This window comes from Dendropsophus ebraccatus, chromosome 2 (assembly GCF_027789765.1).
Source record: "Dendropsophus ebraccatus isolate aDenEbr1 chromosome 2, aDenEbr1.pat, whole genome shotgun sequence".
Classification (NCBI taxonomy): Eukaryota; Metazoa; Chordata; class Amphibia; order Anura; family Hylidae; genus Dendropsophus; species Dendropsophus ebraccatus.
In genome coordinates, this window is record NC_091455.1 from 205,958,610 (window position 1) to 205,979,800 (window position 21,191).

Here is a 21,191-nt window from a genome sequence, read left to right on the forward strand (position 1 = left end):
AGATCGACTGGGAAGACTCAGGCACCTGCTACACCCAGATAACCGACGTCTGGGGCTCATGTTACCCACCTAGGACAGGTTCTACGATACTAGGGGGCAGAAGGTGGTTAGACATAGGTCTAAACGTGAGTACAAGAATCACTTATGTACTTATCTCTACACTACAGTTTTGGCAGAGTACAAGATTTACATTGGGCAAGGGCTCCTCTGGCAACTCCTCTTCTCTCTACCTCTACAAAGCACTACTACTTCTACCAAAGTTCTTTTAGGAATAGGTGCTTGAAGAAAGTAAGAACTCAGCACCCATGTTTGTATCAAGGTTAGCACTACTGCTATTGAGTGTACTGTGTATCTGCCATGTTATACAGAAAACTGTTCTATTGTTGTACGAAACCCACAGGACTCTGTCTTTCTCTGTTTGCACCTGCACCCATACACACACCACCGTCTACCTTGGGTTATTTCTCCCATTGTCTGTGGGTGGCAATACCGACATCCCGGTGGATCAACTACTACTCCTGGTTGCCATGAGAAGTGCCCAAAGGACCATCAACAAGCTTCAGTCATTTTCTATGGACGTCGGACTCATCTCTATTGATTTGCATAACGCGCGCGCTTAGCTTCGGGCCGTGATTTCTCCGCCCCAGGACCGGGTCCAGGAGCAGGACTTGCAGGGAGGGTTAAGTATGCTGGGCTCCATGGGGGGTCGGCAGGGCTCCGCCACCTTAGCTGGGCTGACGGGTTCCCTTTAACATCTACAGGATTACAACAAACGTCTGACATGTCACATCCACATGTCATAAGTTCGTAGCGGTGATATCCGGGTGTTGAGACCCCAGCTGTTCACTAGAACGAAGGGGCAGATGTGCTTTGCTCCTTCATTGCTGATCTCACTGCTATAGTAGTGGTAGACAGAAAAGACAGAATTATCTTTTCCACCAGCTTCACCCACAAGATGAAGAAACAATCACGATTGTGTAGTATGTTTAACAATATTCTTTTTAATCTAAATAGCGTCATCAGGTTGAGGGCGGTACTGGTGTATCCCCCTCCCACCAAACCACAATCAGTTGCCTATTTATCTGAGACTACTCTGTATGCTCCTATATGTCTCTTTTAACTTGATAAAGAGGTACTACACCTCGAAACGTGTTGTTTCTGAGACAATAAATCATCTCTTCAATATACCTGTTTGAACTAAGTACCGTTCAGCGCCGAACAAGGTCCTTCTACTCTAGCCCGGCATAACTCTGAGGCTTTGACACATCTCCATCCTGTACAGATAGAGAATCCTTCCCATGCAGATAGAGAATCTTTCCCATGCAGATAGAGAATCCCTCCTGTACAGATAGAGAATTGTTTCCATGCAGATAGAGAATCCCTCCTGTACGGATAGAGAATCCTTCCCATGCAGATAGAGAATCCCTCCTGTACTGATAGAGAATCCTTCCCATGCAGATAGAGAATCCCTCCTGTACAGATAAAGAATCCTTCCTGTACAGAAAGAGAATCCTTTCCATACAGATAGAGAATCCATCCTGTACTAATAGAGAATCCCTCCTGTACAGATAGAGAATCCTTCCCATGCAGATAGAGAATCCCTCCTGTACTGAGAGAGAATCCTTCTTGTACAGATAGAGAATCCCTCCTGTACACATAGAGAATCCTTCCTGTGCAGACAGAGAATCCTTCCACCCGTAGAGAGTCTTCCCCTCCCACACGTGGTATATCTATCTATTTCTACAGTTTTACCTTCTCGGTTTCTCCTTGTCTACATTGCAGGTCTCACTCTTTGTGACTTTGACATATGTGACTCCTCCTCCAGCGACTGCCACAGCCACAGCGGCCTGGTGACCTGTGAGTGCCGCACAGGGTATTATAAGCTCAGCCCCACAGACCACACATGTAGAGGTGAGACAGCAGCACAGCTCCCATACCAGTCATTGGTCATATCTGCCACATATGTATGGCCGTGTATGGGCCTCCTGTTATATGTTCATAACGCCATTATATTTTCCTTTCTTTTACTTACTTTTCAGCATGTGGAAGTGGTTACCAGAGGACAGAGAATGGATGTGAGAGGTCTGTATACATGTATAACCATATCTCGTATCAGATAGTATAGTATCTATTAGTCTGCACATTATGTAGAGTCAACAATTTTATACATATACATTACATTACTGATCCTGTACTGATCCTGAGTTACATCTTGTATTATACTCCAGAGCTGCACTCACTATTCTGCTGGTGGGGTCACTGTGTACATACATTACATTACTGATCCTGAGTTACATCCTGTATTATACTCCAGAGCTGCACTCACTATTCTGCTGGTGAGGTCACTGTGTACATACATTACATTACTGATCCTGAGTTACATCCTGTAGATCTTTTATTTAAAAATATAAAACATAACAACAAACCAACAAAATAAGATAACTGTACAATATATACAAGTGCATAAAAGTCCATAAACGTATTGGCTGGTCCAGCCTCACACTCACCAAACCCACCGCTGTATTATCCCCCACACGTGCAAACTAGATTTTCCCAAAAACACCATAATAATAACACTATCAAAACTCATAATTTAACTAACCATAGCTAACATAACTATAACTATACTCTATACTACATTAACCCCCTGGTCCGGTTGCGTTCCCCAAAAATAAATGCACAAATAAATACATAAATACGTACATAGATCCCTACACCAAACACCAAAACATTTTTATAATTTTTATAATTTTTTTTTTTGGCCCTGAGCTGGTCCCGCATCCCATGCCCCCAGTACATGATAACAGACGTTCATGAACCAGCCCAGGATTTTCTGTTTATACCAAAGTCCCCAGAAACCCCCTCCCCCCCATATAACCCACCACCCAACCTAACACTAAACCCCAACCCTAGGTGGAGACCCAACACAAACTATGCAAACTATATACACAAATAAACACATTAACAATATACACACTAATAATATACAGAAACATACACAGCAAACCATAGTGGGGCTTCTCAGCCCCACACACAACCCGAAAGCCCAAGTTCAGTACCTGCAAGCCCTATATTCCTATACAGCTATAGCACAAAACAAAAGACTAATGTGCCAGCATCAGCCCACCACCAGGAGAGGAGACGCAGGCTAAGGAACCTTAAAGGCAGAGCCCCTCCAAAGACAAGAGGCCCTACCAGCCCCCAGCTTCTCGTACTCCAGAGAGCGCACCTTCACCAGGTCACCGAGTGTGCCCCTAACCACCTCATCCACAGGGAGGATTTTACGCTGCGTCGATACTAAACACCGTGCACTCCACGTGTGGTACCTGACCACTATGCTGACTAGGAATAAAGTGCTCCGGTCCCCGCCACCAAGGTTTCTGAATGCTCCATAGGCCCATTCCGCATAGGAGAGACGGGCCAACCTGGGCCACCCGATGGAAGCGCCCACCCTGTTGTAAACCTCTGTATTAAAGGGTTACATTACATTGCTGATCCTGTATTATACTCCAGAGCTGCACTCACTATTCTGCTGCTGGGGTCACTGTGTACATACATTACTGATCTTGAGTTACATCCTGTATTATACTGCAGAGCTGCACTCACTATTCTGCTGGTGGGGTCACTGTGTACATACGTTACATTACTTATCCTGTACTGATCCTGAGTTACACCCTGTATTATACTCCAGAGCTGCACTCACTATTCTGCTGGTGGGGTTGCTGTTTACATACATTACTGATCCTGAGTTACATCCTGTATTATACTCCAGAGCTGCACTCACTATTCTGCTGGTGAGGTCACTGTGTACATACATTACATTACTGATCCTGAGTTACATCCTGTATTTCTTTTATTAAAATTTTAAACATAACAATAAATAAATACAGACACCGGTCCATCCCCACACTCATTCTTCCACACATACAACCTATATACAATATATACACCTATATACCTATATACAATATATACACCCATATACCTATATACAATATATACACAATATAAACTATTTAGCTAAACATATTAATAAACTATATACACTACTATATAAAAACCTATATATACACTACTAAATACTATACACCTATAAACACACCTATATACACTGCTATATAGTACTATATTCTATACACCTATAAACACACCTATATACACTACTATATACAATACACCACTATATACTATACACCTATATAAATAACTAAATGTGAACCCCCTGGCCCAGTTGCATTGTGCACAACCTAATACCACAGACACAATTCTACTAAACCCAACACCAATTAAACAAAACATCATAACACAAATAAACTAAAACTAAACAAGACACAATACAAAATAATAACCTACAACTAAACAATACATATAATATTTAAAAAATTTTTTTTTTTTTTTGGGGGGGGGCCTGAGCTGGTCCCGCATCCCATGCCCCCAGTACATGATCACAGACGTCCATGAACCAGCCCAGGATTTTATATATATATAAAAGTCCCAACAAAGTCCCACAGAAACCCCCTCCCCCCTTTTACCCACCACCCAACCTATCACTAAACCCGAACCCCAGGTGCAAACAAAACACATATAATATATACAGTATATACAATTTATACAAACATACAAAGACAATCACAATACACAAACTTTTGAAAAATATATAACATACTAAACCCAACAATGAGACTTCTCAGCCCCACACACAACCCGAAAGCCCAAGTTCAGTACCTGCAAGCCCTATACTCCAGTATCTCTACAGCACAAAACAAAAGACTAAGGTGTTAGCATCAGCGACCACCAGGAGAGGAGACGCAGGCTAAGGCACTTTAAAGGCAGAGCCTCTCCAAAGACAAGAGGCCCTACCAGCCCCCAGCCTCTCGTACTCCAGAGAGCACACCTTCACCAGGTCACCGAGTGTGCCCCTAACCACCTCATCCACAGGGGGCGCTGTGCCCCTAACCACCTCATCCACAGGGAGGATTTTACGCTGCGTCGACACTAAACACCGTGCACTCCACGTGTGGTACCTGACCACTATGCTGACTAAGAATAAAGTGCTCCGGTCCCAGCCACCAAGGTTTCTGAATGCTCCATAGGCCCATTCCGCATAGGAGAGGCGGGCCAACCTGGGCCACCCGATGGAAGCGCCCACCCTGTTGTAAACCTCTGTATTAAAGGGACAATGAAGCAGAAAATGCTCCATGCTTTCCAGCATGCCTCCACACTCCTCCCGGGGACATCCCCGATCCTCAGAGCTCCTGCACTTCAGATTGTCCCTTACATACAGTTTCCCATGGAAGCAGCGCCAAGCCAAGTCCCAAAACTTCAAGGGGATCCTGATGGAATTCAATAGGCCCAAACCAACCTCCAGATCCCGGCTTGGGCAATCCTTGAGCGCCAGCGGTTTTTGGAAATGGGACGACAGGACCCTATTGTCAAGGAATTTCCTCGACAGAGTCCTAATCTCCCACATCCCCAAACCCCACCGACGAATGACCTTCAGAACCAGGGTAGCATAAGCCGGAAGATGCCCATGTGGTGTGCGGAGATCCTTCACTTGCCCTCCTGTCTCCCATTCCTGGAAGAAAGGCCGAAACCATCCCCTACAGGAGAAAACCCACGGAGGAGCCCTCTCTTTCCAGAGGTTTGCAATGTTGGTCTTAAGAAAGCTATTCACCAGGAACACCACGGGGTTGACCATACACAACCCCCCTTGTCTCCTCGTACGGTAAGTAACCTCCCTCTTGACTAGGTTCAGTCTATTCCCCCATAACAGCTGGAAGAACACACTGTAGACCCGAGTCCAGAGAGGTTCTGGCAAAATGCAAACACTGCCCAGATATATCAGCAAAGGGAGCAGGAATGTTTTGATCAGGTTAACCCTTTCCCTGAGGGTCAAAGACCAACCCTTCCACTGATCCACCTTCTGAGCGGCGATCTTAAGCCTCCTGTCCCAGTTTTGTTTGGGGTAATCCCCTTGGCCGAATTAGATGCCGACAACTTTTGCAAACTCCTGGGGCTCTGGAAGGGTGTCCGGGAGATCAAATCCAGGATCTCCACCTCCCAGCCAGAGACTCTCACACTTATCCTGGTTGATCTTGGACCCAGATGCCTCTGAGTAGCGCTCCACCTCTGACATCACACACCGCACCTCCTCTTGCGAGGAGACGAATATGGTGACATCATCGGCGTACGCTACCACCCTCAGAGTGGAATCTGGCAACACAGGGTCCATTCTCACCCCTGTCAACGGTCCACAATCAATCCTCCTAAGGAAAGGATCAACTGCAAACACGTACAACAGTGGGCTCAAAGGGCAACCCTGACGGACACCAGACCCAACCTCAAAAGAGCGGCCAATCCAACCATTCACAAGTGGGAAACTCTCCGCCCCTGCATACAAGGTCTTAAGCCAATCAACAAACCCCCACCGGCAGGCCATATCTCAGAAGAACAGGCCAGAGGTACTCATGGTTAACCCGATTAAAGGGGTATTCCAGGGAACATCAATAATTTAGCAAAGGAAAGGGTTAACCAAGGTTAACACTTTCCTAATATACTTACTTGTTGTTTTTTGGCCCCCCAAGGAGATCTCCGGTCCGGTCACGTGATCTTGCAGCTTGTGGCTCGGATCCTCTTCTCCTTCCGGTTCGGTGATGTCACCAAGCCGGCGTCGCTCTCCGTCTCATTAGCAGCAGAGCACTGAACCCTGACTGGCTTGGTAGCGTGCAGCCAATCAGGGTTCAGTGCTCTGCATCCCCACCACGCTTCAGAGTGGGGGTCCCCTGAGGCTGCAGTAAATTATCAGGGGTCGTCGGGCTCAGTGCCGGTCACCAGTTACATGGGCCGGCACTGCACTACAGCAGGTGAATGCGGGGTCTGGCGTCAATCATCACTCCGCAGAACCCCCCCACCACCACCTTGTCAGCGATGCCGACCGAGTCCCGGGAGGGGATGCGGCGGGCGGCACTACTTCATTCATAGCTACCAGACACCCGGCTGCCCGCCGCATCCCCTCCCCCCAGGGACTCAGGGTCGGCATCGGTGGGGAAGTAATGTGTATCGGCTGCTGATCCCCCCCCCCGGACCCCCCTCCCTGTGTCCCTGTCAGAGATCACTCACCCCCACCCCCGGAGCGTGCTGCTGGCCCCGATCTCTGCACTGGTCTGAAGCCCCTGTACTCAGCTGACAGGCTCTGTGTACGGGGCAAGAAATCTCTCCTGCCTCACTCACACAGCGCCTGTCAGCTGAGTACAGGTGCTAGAGACCAGTGCCAAGATCGGGGCCAGCAGCACGCTCCGCTCCGGGGGTGGGGGTGGGGGTGAGTGATCTCTGACAGGGACACAGGGAGGGGGGCCGGGGGGGGATCAGCAGCTGATACACATTACTTTGTAGGACTTTCCCCCCCCCCCCTCCCTGTGTCCCTGTCAGAGATCACTCACCCCCACCCCCGGAGCGGAGCGTGCTGCTGGCCCCGATCTTGGCACTGGTCTCTAGCACCTGTACTCAGCTGACAGGCGCTGTGTGAGTGAGGCAGGAGAGATTTCTTGCCCCGTACACAGAGCCTGTCAGCTGAGTACAGGGGCTTCAGACCAGTGCAGAGATCGGGGCCAGCAGCACGCTCCGGGGGTGGAAGTGAGTGATCTCTGACAGGGACACAGGGAGGGGGGCCGGGGGGATCAGCAGCCGATACACATTACTTCCCCACCGATGCCGACCCTGAGTCCCTGGGGGGAGGGGATGCGGCGGGCAGCCGGGTGTCTGGTAGCTATGAATGAAGTAGTGCCGCCCGCCGCATCCCCTCCCGGGACTCGGTCGGCATCGCTGACAAGGTGGTGGTGGGGGGGTTCTGCGGAGTGATGATTGACGCCAGACCCCGCATTCACCTGCTGTAGTGCAGTGCCGGCCCATGTAACTGGTGACCGGCACTGAGCCCGACGACCCCTGATAATTTACTGCAGCCTCAGGGGACCCCCACTCTGAAGCGTGTGGGGATGCAGAGCACTGAACCCTGATTGGCTGCACGCTACCAAGCCAGTCAGGGTTCAGTGCTCTGCTGCTAATGAGACGGAGAGCGACGCCGGCCGGGTGACGTCACCGAACCGGAAGGAGAAGAGGATCCGAGCCACAAGCTGCAAGATCACGTGACCGGACCGGAGATCTCCTTGGGGGGCCAAAAAACAACAGGTAAGTATATTAGGAAAGGGTTAACCTTGATCTGGACCTTTTCAGGGATCCTGTACTATCAATCAGTCCTGAGACGATTTTACTATTCACTTCCCATAGTCCCTCTCAAAAACCAAAGATGCGTGTCTATCATACTGGCACTTCAGTAGCAAGGCTTTCACTCTGGAGATATCATCACGACTACCTCCAGCCGAGACAAGACGTTCAAGTTTCTTCCTCAGGCCCTGGTACAGGCGATACCTGTCCAGACTCCTGAGGCTCGAGAGCTGGCGGAAGAATCTCCCAACCACTCTGACTTACTGCCACAAAGGCCCAGCAATAGTACCTGGTTCGGAAAAAAATCCTCAAAGGACTGTCTTATTTCCGCTTCTTCCAAGAGAGACGAATTGAGCTTCCAGTAGCCTCTACCCATCCGGGGGGTCTCTGTAACATCCAGAGAAAATAAAATTAAACAGTGGTCGGAGAACTCCACCTCAACAACAGACACAGCTGAAGAGACGGCTTCCTCCTTTAAATAAAACCTGTCTATCCTGGACCTACAACTACCCCTATGATAGGTGAATCCTGCGTGGCCTGGTGTATGCCAGATGTGAACATCCACCAGGCGAGCCTCACTAGCTATACTATTCAGGGCGACGCCATCATAAGTCAGCTTGTCTCTGGAACCTCCCCTATCCTGGGGCCTCGTGACAGCATTGAAGTCCCCTCCAAAGACCACCTGCCGACTTGTAAAAAGATAGGGCTTGATCCTCATAAAGATACACTTCCGATCCCACTTGGACTGTGGACCATAGATGTTAATAAGGCGAAGTTCTTGTCCCTTCATGAGGACATCTAGAATCAGGCACCTCCCCATTTCTAACTCAATAACCCGTCGGCATTCTACCGGTGCGGCAATAAGGACCGCCACCCCGCTATACGGCTCGGCCGCAAGAGACCTGTAGGAGGGCCCATTCCTCCATTCCCTTCTGGCTTTAAATATAGATGACATGTCTGTTAGCCTGGTCTCCTGCAAAAAGAAAATATCAGCATTAACGTGGGCAAAATAATCATAAGCCGCAAATCTAGCCGTATCTGACTTAATGCTGGCTACATTAATGGAAGCCAGCGTCAACGGAGAGGGTGCCGCCATCATGGGTGATTGAGTTAGACGGCTTTCTTTTTCCCACTATCCTTTCCATCCTGCCCGCCACCTTCCTCATCTGATGATGGTTTACCTCTCTTTAGTGAAACGGATGTATCCATGTCCCCTTTGTTTACATTTTCCTCGTCCCCCGACTCTGGGCAGATCCTCCCCCCCCAAATACGTTCCCCAGGGAGAGAGGATTTGACGTCCCCTGCAGCCCCCCCCCCCCCGTCATCGCACCTCCGAGGAGGAAATATCCTTTAGGGTTTGGAACCGGTTTGAGAGACCAATCAGAGGGAGGATGGTTGTACCTTCCTTTGGCATCTGGGGGGTGGGAGAAGATCTTACATCTCCCCTTTTCTTATTCTTTTTAGTTCCCCGCTTGTGCTCCACCCATCTCCCACTATCCTCATCCGCGCTCTCACCATGGGAGGACAGTGGAGAGATGGCACCTTCTTCTTTCCGAATCCTCCAAATCTCCTCATCCAGATCACTGTCCCTCAGAGCCTCTGCAGTAAGATTGGCCTCAGGAATGAGGTCAGAGGTCACCACAGTTGCCCGAGGCTCCTGAGACTCCCCCATCTCCCTCTCCCTTTGGCGCTTATCCCGACGCCTCAGTTGGGCTGGCTGGCTTTTGCTTACTTTTCTTCCTTGGCTCTTTTACTCCTTCACCTCCGCCAGCTGCCCCCCCAGTAGATTCCTCCTCACGACCTTTCTCCACCGGGGTAACAACTGCGTTGGCAAAGGAACGAGGGCAGCGACTGAATGGGTGACCTAAGTCACCACACAGGTGACACCTAATCTCCGCACAGGATGCAGCGAGATGGCCTACTTCCCCACACAATGAGCACTTCATCACTGTGCACCTAGCACTGAAATGTGTGGGGTCACCGCACCTGTGACAGAGCTTAGGCTGACCCTGGTAGAAGACCTGGATTCGATCCCTTCCTAGGAAGGTGGCAGATGGTATGTGGGTAACGGTGTTTCCTGAATACCTAAGTTTGACCATAAAGGTCCAAGCCCCTGACCAGATGCCATACTCGTCCCTGTTCTTTTTTGGGACTTCCACCACCTCTCCATACCGGCCAAGCCACGTCATGATGTCAATACAAGAGAGTGATTCGTTACGGGTTAAAATGGTCACTCTATTGACATTATTTTGGCGAGACACCGCCTGAATGGCAAAGTCTCGCCAGCCGGGCTCATCCTTTACCAGCTCATAGTTCGACCAAAAAAGCTCAAGCCCCTCCGGCCGAACAAAGCTGATATCGAATTCAGGGGTACCAAAGGGATGTATCAAGGCAAAGATGTCGGCTGCCTTGAAGCTCATCCTCAGCAGGAGCTCAACAACTTTAGATCTTGGGGGACATGAATCACTGCCTCTCCACCTCAGACGGACCACATTCCTTCGGACACCGCCCGGCCCGGCTGTTGGGAGAGACCACACAGTTTCCCTACCCCTTTCCTCTCGGAAGGCTGCAAGGCCATGCCTTTCTATCAAGAAAGACAGATCAACCTCCCTACCCTCTACATTGATTGTTCTCTCCCCTCTCTTTAAGGCCTGCAGGACACGTCGATGCAAGTCACCATCCCCAGGGCCCGAGGACGAGGAAAGCACCCCACTTCCCCCAGCGGCAACATTTGCATTGCTGTGTACCGGTGCTGCAGCCGCTATGGGTGCAACTGGACCAGGCCCTATGCTCCCACCACTAGTCTGTGCCCCTTCACCACCCTCCTCCACATAATCCATACCCACACCAATACCACATGTCACACTGCCCCGACCACCCTCCAAAGCCCCAGACAGATTCCTCCCCACATTCACTCCTGCCTTCCCCCCAACATTAATTCCCCCATTCACACTGGGTGGACCGGTGTGTTCTGGAACAGAAAGAGATTTTGTACCATCAGCGTCATTGGGTACCAGGACCGGAGCCACCTCCACAGGACAGGCCACTGGTCCCTTAAGAAAGGACTGAACAGCCTGCCTGGACTGTTTAGAGGCAGCCCCTGCCCTATTTCTGCTGGCACCCTCTGCCTCATCAGTACTAGACTCCTCAGCATGATCTGGTCCAGCAACACCAATACAAAACAAAGGTTTAAGTCCAGACTTTCTTTTGGGAGGTGAAGGCATCTTAGCCCCGGCAGCATCTCGACGATGACACCGCTGCCCCAAAGGAACAGCAGCCCCAGCGCCAAGAGCCACCGGAGCTCCTGCAGCTGACACCGGCACACCGCTGCTCCCCCCTCCCGTCAGGGAGCGAGCTGATGTACCAGTGCTTTTAACGTTACTGCCCACCGCTGGGCCACCTCTCCTGCCACTGCCCGCCGCTGGGCCAATATCACTGTCCGACCTTACGGCCGGTTCCTCACCTGCTCCACCTCTGCTACTGCAAACAGAGATGGAGCTTACCGCCATACTAGATTCCATACTCTCCCCATTCTCCTGCACTGAGTCCAAAACAGAACTCAGGCCGGGCTAAGATATGGGGTTTACACAGTGAGCTGACCCTGAGGCCAGTCCGGGGGGCACAGGGAGGGGGGAATATACAAATGTTACCTGCTCCTGAAGCTTGGTGGTCTTTACCTTAGTCTTTCTCCCAGGCGCCTCCTCTGGTAACTCCTCTCCGAATACGAAGTCCTGGAGGCTCCAGGAGCTGGATCTGGGCCATCAGCGCCCCTCCCTGGTAACTGGTGTTGCTTTCATCCCCCGAACAGCGGCTAGATGACAATGCTGCTTGCCCTGCAGGGAGCTCACTGTATGGGGTCTGTTGTTGGGGACCCCCGGGTGGATTCGGCTCAACATCACATACCTCCGCAGCGTCTCCTTCCTCCTCCACCCGGCTCTCTGGCTGGAGCCCTCTCAGCCTTCTCTGCCTTTCTCTCTCCGTTTGAGCAAAACGATCGTCATTCTGCAGTTTCTCTTTAAATGGCCCACTGTTCTCCAAAATAAAAGTTCTCTTTTTCACTATCTTTTTGATGTCAACTTTCAGACATTTCATTTTTGCTTTTACAGCACATACCTCCTCCTGGAGCTTGTACAGCTGGTTTCTGGCTTCCTCATACCCACAGAGGCTTGCAGCAATCCGTAGGCCATAGGTCTGCCCCGTCTCTTGGGACCGCTGCACCCCCCAATCTTCCTCCACACCTTCATGGGCAGACAGCCTTGCTCCAGGAGGAGTGTCACTGCACAGATTTTCCTGGCTGGTTTCCATAGTTGTTCCAGAACTTCTGGCACTTGTAGTTCCACAACTTGCTGTACTTTGTTACCTTGGTTCAGGGGTGGCTGGAGAAGCATCGCTGCGCCTCCTAGTAGAACGCCTCAGCCCTTGGACCTCTGATGGTATTCCCTCTGTTGGTCGCTGGATTTCTCTGCCCCCCACGGGCCTGGTTCGGGGGGCAGGAGTTGGGACTCTCCTTGGCTCGCTCATGCCTGGAAACCCGCTCCCTCCCTGGGGAGGAGAGAGCAAGCCCAGGGGCAGATCTTGCTTGCCTGGAGCTCAGGAGCAGCAGACTCGCACAGCCTCACACAGCAGGACCACACCCAAAACTAATTGGAGCTGCATTCACCACTCCAGAGCTGCACTCACTATTCTGCTGGTGGGGTCACTGCATATATAAATTACACAAACAATATTATAACAATTAAACAACATAACTAACTAAACCTAGGTTAATAATACAGACTATGACTGGGTTCACATAATTATTTGGTACCTCATTTGAAATTACTGTTTATTAGTGTTGGTGCTTTGGGCGTTTTTTTTTCCACCAACATTTTCTCTTTATAAGTAATATGATTCTTTTTATGTGATTCAAGGATTTCTGTAAGACAAAGTATGGGAAAACAAGAGAAGAACACACATATACGCACATATGTTTTTTATATACATTTTTTTTAGCCTATAGAGGTCCAAGTGGTGAAATAGTTGCCACTGCCATAAAGAACTAACACAATGGAACCAGACAGCATTGTATATGTTATTTTACTTGTAATTGACTTGTTGCTTTTGTCCACCAGAGGGCAGCAGAGGCTTTGCATTTAAAGAGAAGTAATAGAAGTTGCTTTGTTACTAGACAATTACCTAAATAACCCACCCAGTAATAACTCCATGTAATGCTGCGTTTACACGGAGCGATAATTCGCCTGATCTTACGATTAACGATTTCGAAGTAACGATTTTTTTTTATAAGGATCAGTGTTTAGACGGAACGATATATCGTCCGGAAAAAATCGTTTTGCGATCACTTAAGCCTATCTCGCCCATAGGTTAAATCGGTGAACGACTGCTTACACGGAACGATCTGCGAATTTTTTGCGAATGATCAACGACGATTTGAGAACATGTTCAAAGATCAAAATGAACGATTTCTCGCTTGTCGCTTGATCGTTCGCTGCGTTTACACATACGAATTGGATCGTTATCGTGCAAATTCACGCGATAATCGTTCCGTGTAAACGCAGCATTAGATTATTACTTTAAGATATGATGTGTGATATTATAGTATAATACAACATGATATAAAATATACATATACACTAATATAATACAGGATCATATCATGCTGGAAAAGGGGTACTCCGGTTGAAATAAAAAAAAAAACTTTCAAATCAACTGGTGTCAGAAAGTCATTTAGATTTGTAATTTACTTCTATTTAAAAATCTTAAGTCTTCCAGTACTTATCAGCTGCTGTATGTCCTGCAGGAAGGGGTGTCTTTGTCACTAGAGATGAAAGCATCATTATTATTATTATTATTATTATTATTACTACATATAAGGGACCCTGTCACTTTCCCCATAAGTGTCCCACAGATAGCCCCCCAGCCCCCATTAATGGTATCATCCAGAATGCCCCACCCCATTGATCGATTACACTGAACTGGAAAAGCAGGCAGCTCATTGGGATTTTATTATTATTATTATTATTATTATTTTGTTTTCCAGGTGTCCAATAGGATTTGGTGGATTCAACTGCGAGGAATGTGAGTAATAATTGAGCTTTGTTTTATACTGACCTGTACGGCAGCTTTGAGGGGGTGGTAAAACCTGGTGAATATACCATTGAAACCTTCACAGCCCTAGACCACCAGGGGTATTGGGGTACACTGGGTTGTTATGTGATGTTTGGGGTGTCTGTAAGGGTGTTATTCCATGGGCCCGATTAGCGTTTAACAAGGGCTGCATGGACATTGTTACCGATGTCCTTTCAGCCCTTGCTTAAACTGCATACATTACATATCCACGCTCCAGGGCTTCTCCTGTTCTCTGCTTCTCCCGGGTCCCGCGCTCCAGCTTCAGAGCGGCCTGTCTCAGCTGACAGGCCGCTCAGCCAATCACTGGCCGCGGCGGTCCCGGCCTGTGATTGGCTGAGCTGCCTGTCAGCTAAGACAGGCCGCTCTGAAGTTGTAGCGCGGGACCCGGGAGAAGCACAGCGCAGGAGGAGCCCTGGACCATGGATAGGTAAAGTATTCTGTTTACATATCGTCAGCCGCCGGCCGCACACCGCTATTACACGTGGCGCTGCACGGTCGGCGGCCGACAATTATAGGTCCAAACCTATATCAACGATCAGCCAATGACAACGATCATCGGCTGATCGTTGTGTTTATGACACAGAACGATATTCGGCCGGATAGGGCCGATTTGGCCGATTTTTGTTCCGTGTAATAGTACCTTAATGGTTCTTTTTCTTTCCCAGCTTACTTACTGGTGGTGATTGTGGAGTCCTGTGTGGGCTGTGTCCTCCTGGTGTCTCTGATCACTTTGCTGGTCTTTTACTTCAGGTGAGTCCTGCCATCCTTTACCTGTAACCACAGGCACAAGATATAGGGTGCCCCTTTATATGACTTTGCACCAATATAATGCAATACTCTACTGCAGCTCTTGTTCTTCATACGATTCTACTAAGATGGTCTCACTATGACCCTCTTTCAGTGTGACCAGGACCCCTTCCCTTTGGCCGCACAGTGTTTGGGACATTGCTTAGCATCAGATACCATAGCCAGTGGGGGACACTACGCTCCTGTTAGGGTTGCCCTATGTTGCCCCATGTTTTGGGGAGTGAAGTCCCTGTAATTTTAGAACACACTGTTCTTCCTGATGCCTCCATGGGATGAATGGCTCCTGTGTTCTCAGTTTTATCTCTGCACTTTGCTCGCCGGATTGATTTGTCCATTCTCCCTCTTATCACTGATAGTCATTGGCAGTGGACGCAATTTCTTGCACAATGTAAATCGACATTTTTTGGGAATGTGTGAACGACCCGCGGGGAAGGTGTCAGTTTGGGTTGAATGAACCTTTTATCAATCTTTGGCTGTCACATGTTACGCTTATCTAATTATTTATCCCATGCTCTTCTGCCCCTTGATCTGGTCTTCTCCTGGCCCCAACCAAATAGTCCTGCCCAGATGGGGCACCAGTGGACCTATAGATGGAAGGGCCCGGTAAGGGTCTTCAGCCTCAAGTCGAAAAGTAGTAGTTACAATCTTGGCCACTTTCTTCCCCACTATAGATGGCAGGACCCAGCAAGGGTCATAAGTGTGAAGGGAGTACTTACTTTCCTATCTATCTTATTTGACATTCAGCCTCTGGATTGCCTTTTACAAAAAGGGACCGTAATAAGCATGTCAACAGCCCAGCCACCATGTATACTATGTATGTAATGAATATCTCTCACAGCAATAACTGACACTTGTTCTCAAAAGAGATGACAGGATCCAGATTAATTTTTACTATAAGGGACCGCAATGGGCATGGCAACACCCCAACCCAGCCACATAATATATTGTATTGGATATATTTATATCTATATAATGGTTCCTTTAATTTCATTTGTGTCTTAGAATGCTCAGTGTCTACATCTCTTAAAATGTATTGTAACAGGACAGATATATGGGAACACCACTTATAGCAAGAGGGACCAACAGCATCATGATTATCCTCAAAATAGATGGCAGCACCAAGCAGTATAAAAGAAGTAGAAACTTTCTTGCCCACTTTACTTCACTATAGGTGACCGCAATGGGCACAGTAACACCCCAGCCCACACAAAATATGTATTATATGTGCACAAAATTCTAGATTTTGGAGAATGCTTTTCTTTTTTTACTTTGCAATGATCTTGACTTTCATCAGGTTTTATACTCCATACCATTATACTCTATACATCCAAACTTCTGACTTTTTATTTCCCAGCATCCTATGGGTGCAGATGTTAAACAAGCAGGAGGATGCTCAGAGCTTTGTATGGAATAAAGGATTATATCAGACACCGTACAGTCATGTAATGCAGAAATAATCTCCCACAATGCAGTACAGCAGAGTTCTGCTCAGCTTTTATAGTTGGGCTTCTTAGGTGCTGATGGATTCCATGTGTCAGCGATAGAATATATGTATGTATCCCCCAGGAGAAAGGAGCCTCAGAAGCCTACGTACATAGACAACATTGTCTTAAGGGTCCCCACTGACCAGCCATCCATACGGCTGCCCAGAGCTCAGTTTTCTTGGAGAAGAGAGTGGGAATGGAACGAACCAGCAGAAAAGGTCCTGACAGACATTCAACAAGAGGCAGCTATTCCAGTAAGTGTGTAACCCCCAATAAAGAATGGAGCGGTCCAGGTAACTGACACTTTGTGCTATATGTATTGCAGATCTAGGGGGCGGGGCATGATAAAGGCGTTATCTCTAGGGGAAGCTTACTGCATATAAATTTATACGCATTTATCCCACACATTCATTATTATGTATACAGTGAGCTCCCCCTACTGGCCATTAAGGGCAGACAAAATTTTATTCTTCACAATGTCAGAACTTTCCCCTAATAATTGCATTCCCTTGTATTTCTCTTTTGTATTGCGATATCCTTACACTTATTATTTCATTGGACAGGACGGACCAGTGATTCATATGAAGACATTCGGAGATCCGGCAAGGTTTTCCGCACCAAACACTTTCCATGGCCGCCACAACTTATCTTTTATCAGCGATTAACCCCAAAACCTTACAGAAGATAAAAAGTCCTATAACAGCTGACTGGGACTGACGTCAGACGTGTGACCCCGTGAGGTCATGGACTGCGAGTCGATAAAACGTCAGCATTGTGTAATGAAAACTTTTTAATATACTTTGTGTTTCTATTCCTCACCATTTTCACAATCTCTTCTTGCTGGGAACATTACAGCTGGACAGAGCCAACACACGCTGCAGCACTCTTGGGCTCATGTGAATTAGGTTCAAGGAAAAGCTGCACCAAATGCTGAATTGAGCATCGCAGTTAATATGCTGTTAGGGTGTGAATTGCCTTGGCACATATCTACTTCTGGAAAAGCTGGGGGATAACCAATATGGCTGCCACTCAGATCTCCTGAACACCTGAATGACAGATCTGCTTGGTTATAGAGTGCCACAATACCACAATGCCACAGTACCATGTCACTGCACAGATCTGGGAAAGCTTGCTGGCCAGCTCTGTAAGGTGACTATATTGATACCCTGTTTCCTCGAAAATAAGACCTAGTAGAGGTTTTGCTGAATTGCTATATATAAGGCCTTCCACAAAAGTAAGACGTAGCAAAGTTTTTGTTTGGAAGCATGGCCGCTGAACAGAACACCAGGGTATGCAGCTGGGATTCTTTTTAGCCCGCCACCGTTGACCTCTACCTTCAATGTCCATTGCAGAGCAGCTGCATGCAGGACATAAAGACCATCACCTGCAGCAAACCCTGATGTTCCCTTTCCACGGCAATGTGCAGGCATCAAGAGGTCCGTCACCTGCCGCCATTCTCTTTGTCTTCTACCACCAGTAGAGCTGCACACAGTCTGCCATTATCCCGTCACTTGCTGCCATACTGTATGCTGTCCCTGCTGTGCGGGGGTGAGCTCTTCCTGCTGACCAAAAGCCACCATACCGTACGCTGTCCCTACTGTGCTGTACGAGTGTGCTGTGGTGACCTCCCCCTGGTGGCTGGAGGCTGCCACACCATACACTGTCCCTGCTGTGCTGTACAAGTGTGCTGTGGTGAGCTCCCCCTGGTGGCCGGAAGCCACCTTACCATACGCTCTGTGCCTGCTGTACATGTGACATGTGAATTCTTCTTCATGGAAAAATAATAAAAAATAATAAAACCAAGGGCAACTTTGGGAGCAAAATTAATATAAGACTCTGTCTTATTTTCAGGGAAACACAGTATCACCCAGCTTTCCTAGACTCCAAACTGAGAAGTCTGGCTAACAAGCACTGTCATATTGGCAGCCATATTGGTCATCACCCAACGTTCCCATTGGCATATGACTTTGCTTATACAGTTTATACTGGAGATTTTTGTTGTATTTATTGTACTAGTTTCTCCAGCTACAATTCCCACCACACCTGCAGCTGTCAGGGCATGTTGGGAGTTGTAGTTCTCCAACAGCTGGACTTGGGGTTCATGATTCAAATGGAAAATATATGCTACATTAGTCAATCATTTCCATCGGGTTATAGGGTTACCCCCTACTGTGCACCCATTACCCCACATCCACAGTGGCCCCCGGGCAGGATGAGGTGTTGTTGTGCATACACAGACACAGCCACTATCGATCTGCGGGGAGGTTAATCTGTGCGGACCCTATTAATGTTTCACTGGGTACAGTACACACTGTTATCTAGATTAGAGGCTGTAAACAAGAATGAGCTCTCATCACAACTGGCTTACAGCTTGTGGACCAAAGAGCTTGCAATCTATAGCATTCTACAACCCAACACACCCACCTACACCCCGAATAAACACATTTGTTCTTGCACAACTTTGGGACCACCCATCATTGCACTAAGAATTGGTAATGTATAGTGTTAAAATCTACTCTGCGTAAAGTCTTGGCCCCACAACATGGTTTCTGATTCCCAACAGATGAACAGCCTCAGCTTGGCAAACCCTGTGATAGACTATTACAATGTTAGGGTAAAACGGCACCTAACTACTATGTGGAGGTGTGGGGAGGTAGAAGTATAGGTGTTGTTGTGTCAGCTCAGCCAGAGGTGTAAGTGTTGTGACGCCAGTGCTAGTCCAGCACACAGGTGTGGTGTTATACCTGCTTTGTGTTGTGGCCGATCTGTAGTGTTCCCCAAATGGACGGTGACCTGCCGGGCTGTAATGGGTCCCTTGGGCTCTTGTCACGGTAGTCCTGAGTGGCAACCAACCCACCCGGACTATCGGTACCGCCACCCAAAAAAGGGGAAAATAACCCAAGGTGTATGGTGCTGGTGCATACAGAGTATAACAGAGACCCAGTGATGTAAAAAATATAACCGCTTTACTGCAGAGTTCTTCAGTAGTACAATACACTTTCACAAATAGATAAATCTTTGACACAGACTTTAGTGCTGTAACTTGTGCTTGAGGAGGCACTTAGAGAAGTAGGGCAGAAGAGAGGTAGTTGTAGCAGTTCTTGGAGAGTGGAGTAGAAGAGAAGAGTTTGTTGAAGGAGCCCCAACCCAATGTAGCTGTGTACTCTGCCAGAACTTGAAGAGACTTTATAGTGAGATACTTGTACTTGTGTTTAACCACCTTGTGCCCTATAGTGTCGAGTGACCCGTCCTGTTAGGGTACTACAAGCCCCAGGTGTGGTTATCTGGGCATAGCATAGTGTCCAGGGGTGTCCCAGTTACCTGCACTGTGAGATAGGATACGTAGACCTTCTTTATGGTAGCTTTGTCCTATCCAGGCTAGTTTCTCTTGTACTTAGGATACTGCCCTGCACTTTTTAGACGTGTTCTTATCATGGGTTAGGGTGTTCCTGGACTCTTCTCCCTTTAAAGTGCTTAGCTCTGCATAGTAGATGTAGTAGAAGTAGTAGTAAAAGAACTGGTTGTCTCTAGCTGCATCTGTACACACTGAGGGGGACATTTATTAAGTCCGGCGTTTTTTACGCCGGACTTATAAATGTCCCCGCATCTCCGGCGCTACGGAGATTTATGTAGAGGCGGACTGGGTCGGTGCGCACAGCCGAAAGCCTACGCCACCTGAAAGGTGGAGTAGGTTTTCTTCGTATCTTTGCGCGGAAAAAATGATTAATCGCGCGGACTCTGAGTCCGCGCCCCCCGTAACGCCCCCTCCCCGCCCCCCGGCGTACTCGGCGGAAAGTGCCGATATGCGAATATTTTATTTGCAAATCGGCCATTTGCAAATAAAAAAATACGCAAATCGTCACTTTCCGCCGAAAATCATCCGTACGCCGGATGATACATGTCGCCCTGAGTGTCTAGACTCAACTGACATTGTCCTAGTGAGAAAAAAGGACCGCCGCTCCGGTGCCGTTCTGTTCATGTTCAACACATGTTCAGGTACATTCACTTTAAAGCAGCCAGGCTGTGAGCTGTACAGGAGGACATAACAGAAGCAGGACACTTGTCTGCAAGTATCTCTGTACCCAGGCAGACACCGTGAGAAAGGAGGAGGAACAGGTGACAGAAGGGAAACTTCAGATACAAGAGGGATTCCTAAGGACTGAGCAGCTCTACAGCCTCTTAGCAGGGAGAGAAGTGAAAGCTGAGGAGGACTGGAAGTATCTGTGTTAGAAGATCTCATTCAGAGGGACATAGTGGATGGGTAAGACTGAAGGGGTACAAGAATTAAAGGGAAACTCCTGCGAAAAAAATGTATCTTTAAAATCAACTGGTGCCAGAGATTTGTAATTTACTTCTGTTAAAAAATCTGACGTTTTCCTGTACTTATCAGCTGCTGTATGCCCTTCATATCTATGTCTATGACATGCAGCAGCTGATAAGTCCTGGAAGATTTTTTTTTAATAGAAGTTAATTAGCCTGTGAAATGCCTATTATAACATATAGCAATCCATGAGTACTGCTATGTGCTATACCTGCACTGACACTGATGTACTG

General features: G+C 48.0%; 1 protein-coding gene across 1 annotated transcript in view; it reads left to right on the top strand.

The window, feature by feature from the left end:
• Positions 1 to 17,455, top strand: part of LOC138783934 (protein HEG-like) — a 37,323-nt gene extending 19,868 nt beyond the window's left edge. Inside the window, exons 8-13 of the mRNA XM_069959268.1 lie at positions 1,783 to 1,911; positions 2,040 to 2,082; positions 14,258 to 14,295; positions 15,012 to 15,096; positions 16,720 to 16,891; positions 17,201 to 17,455. Of these exons, the coding sequence (XP_069815369.1) occupies positions 1,783 to 1,911; positions 2,040 to 2,082; positions 14,258 to 14,295; positions 15,012 to 15,096; positions 16,720 to 16,891; positions 17,201 to 17,302 (569 nt within the window). The 3' untranslated portion in view covers positions 17,303 to 17,455. The remainder of the gene's footprint in view (positions 1 to 1,782; positions 1,912 to 2,039; positions 2,083 to 14,257; positions 14,296 to 15,011; positions 15,097 to 16,719; positions 16,892 to 17,200) is intronic.
• The last annotated feature ends 3,736 nt before the right edge of the window (positions 17,456 to 21,191 follow it).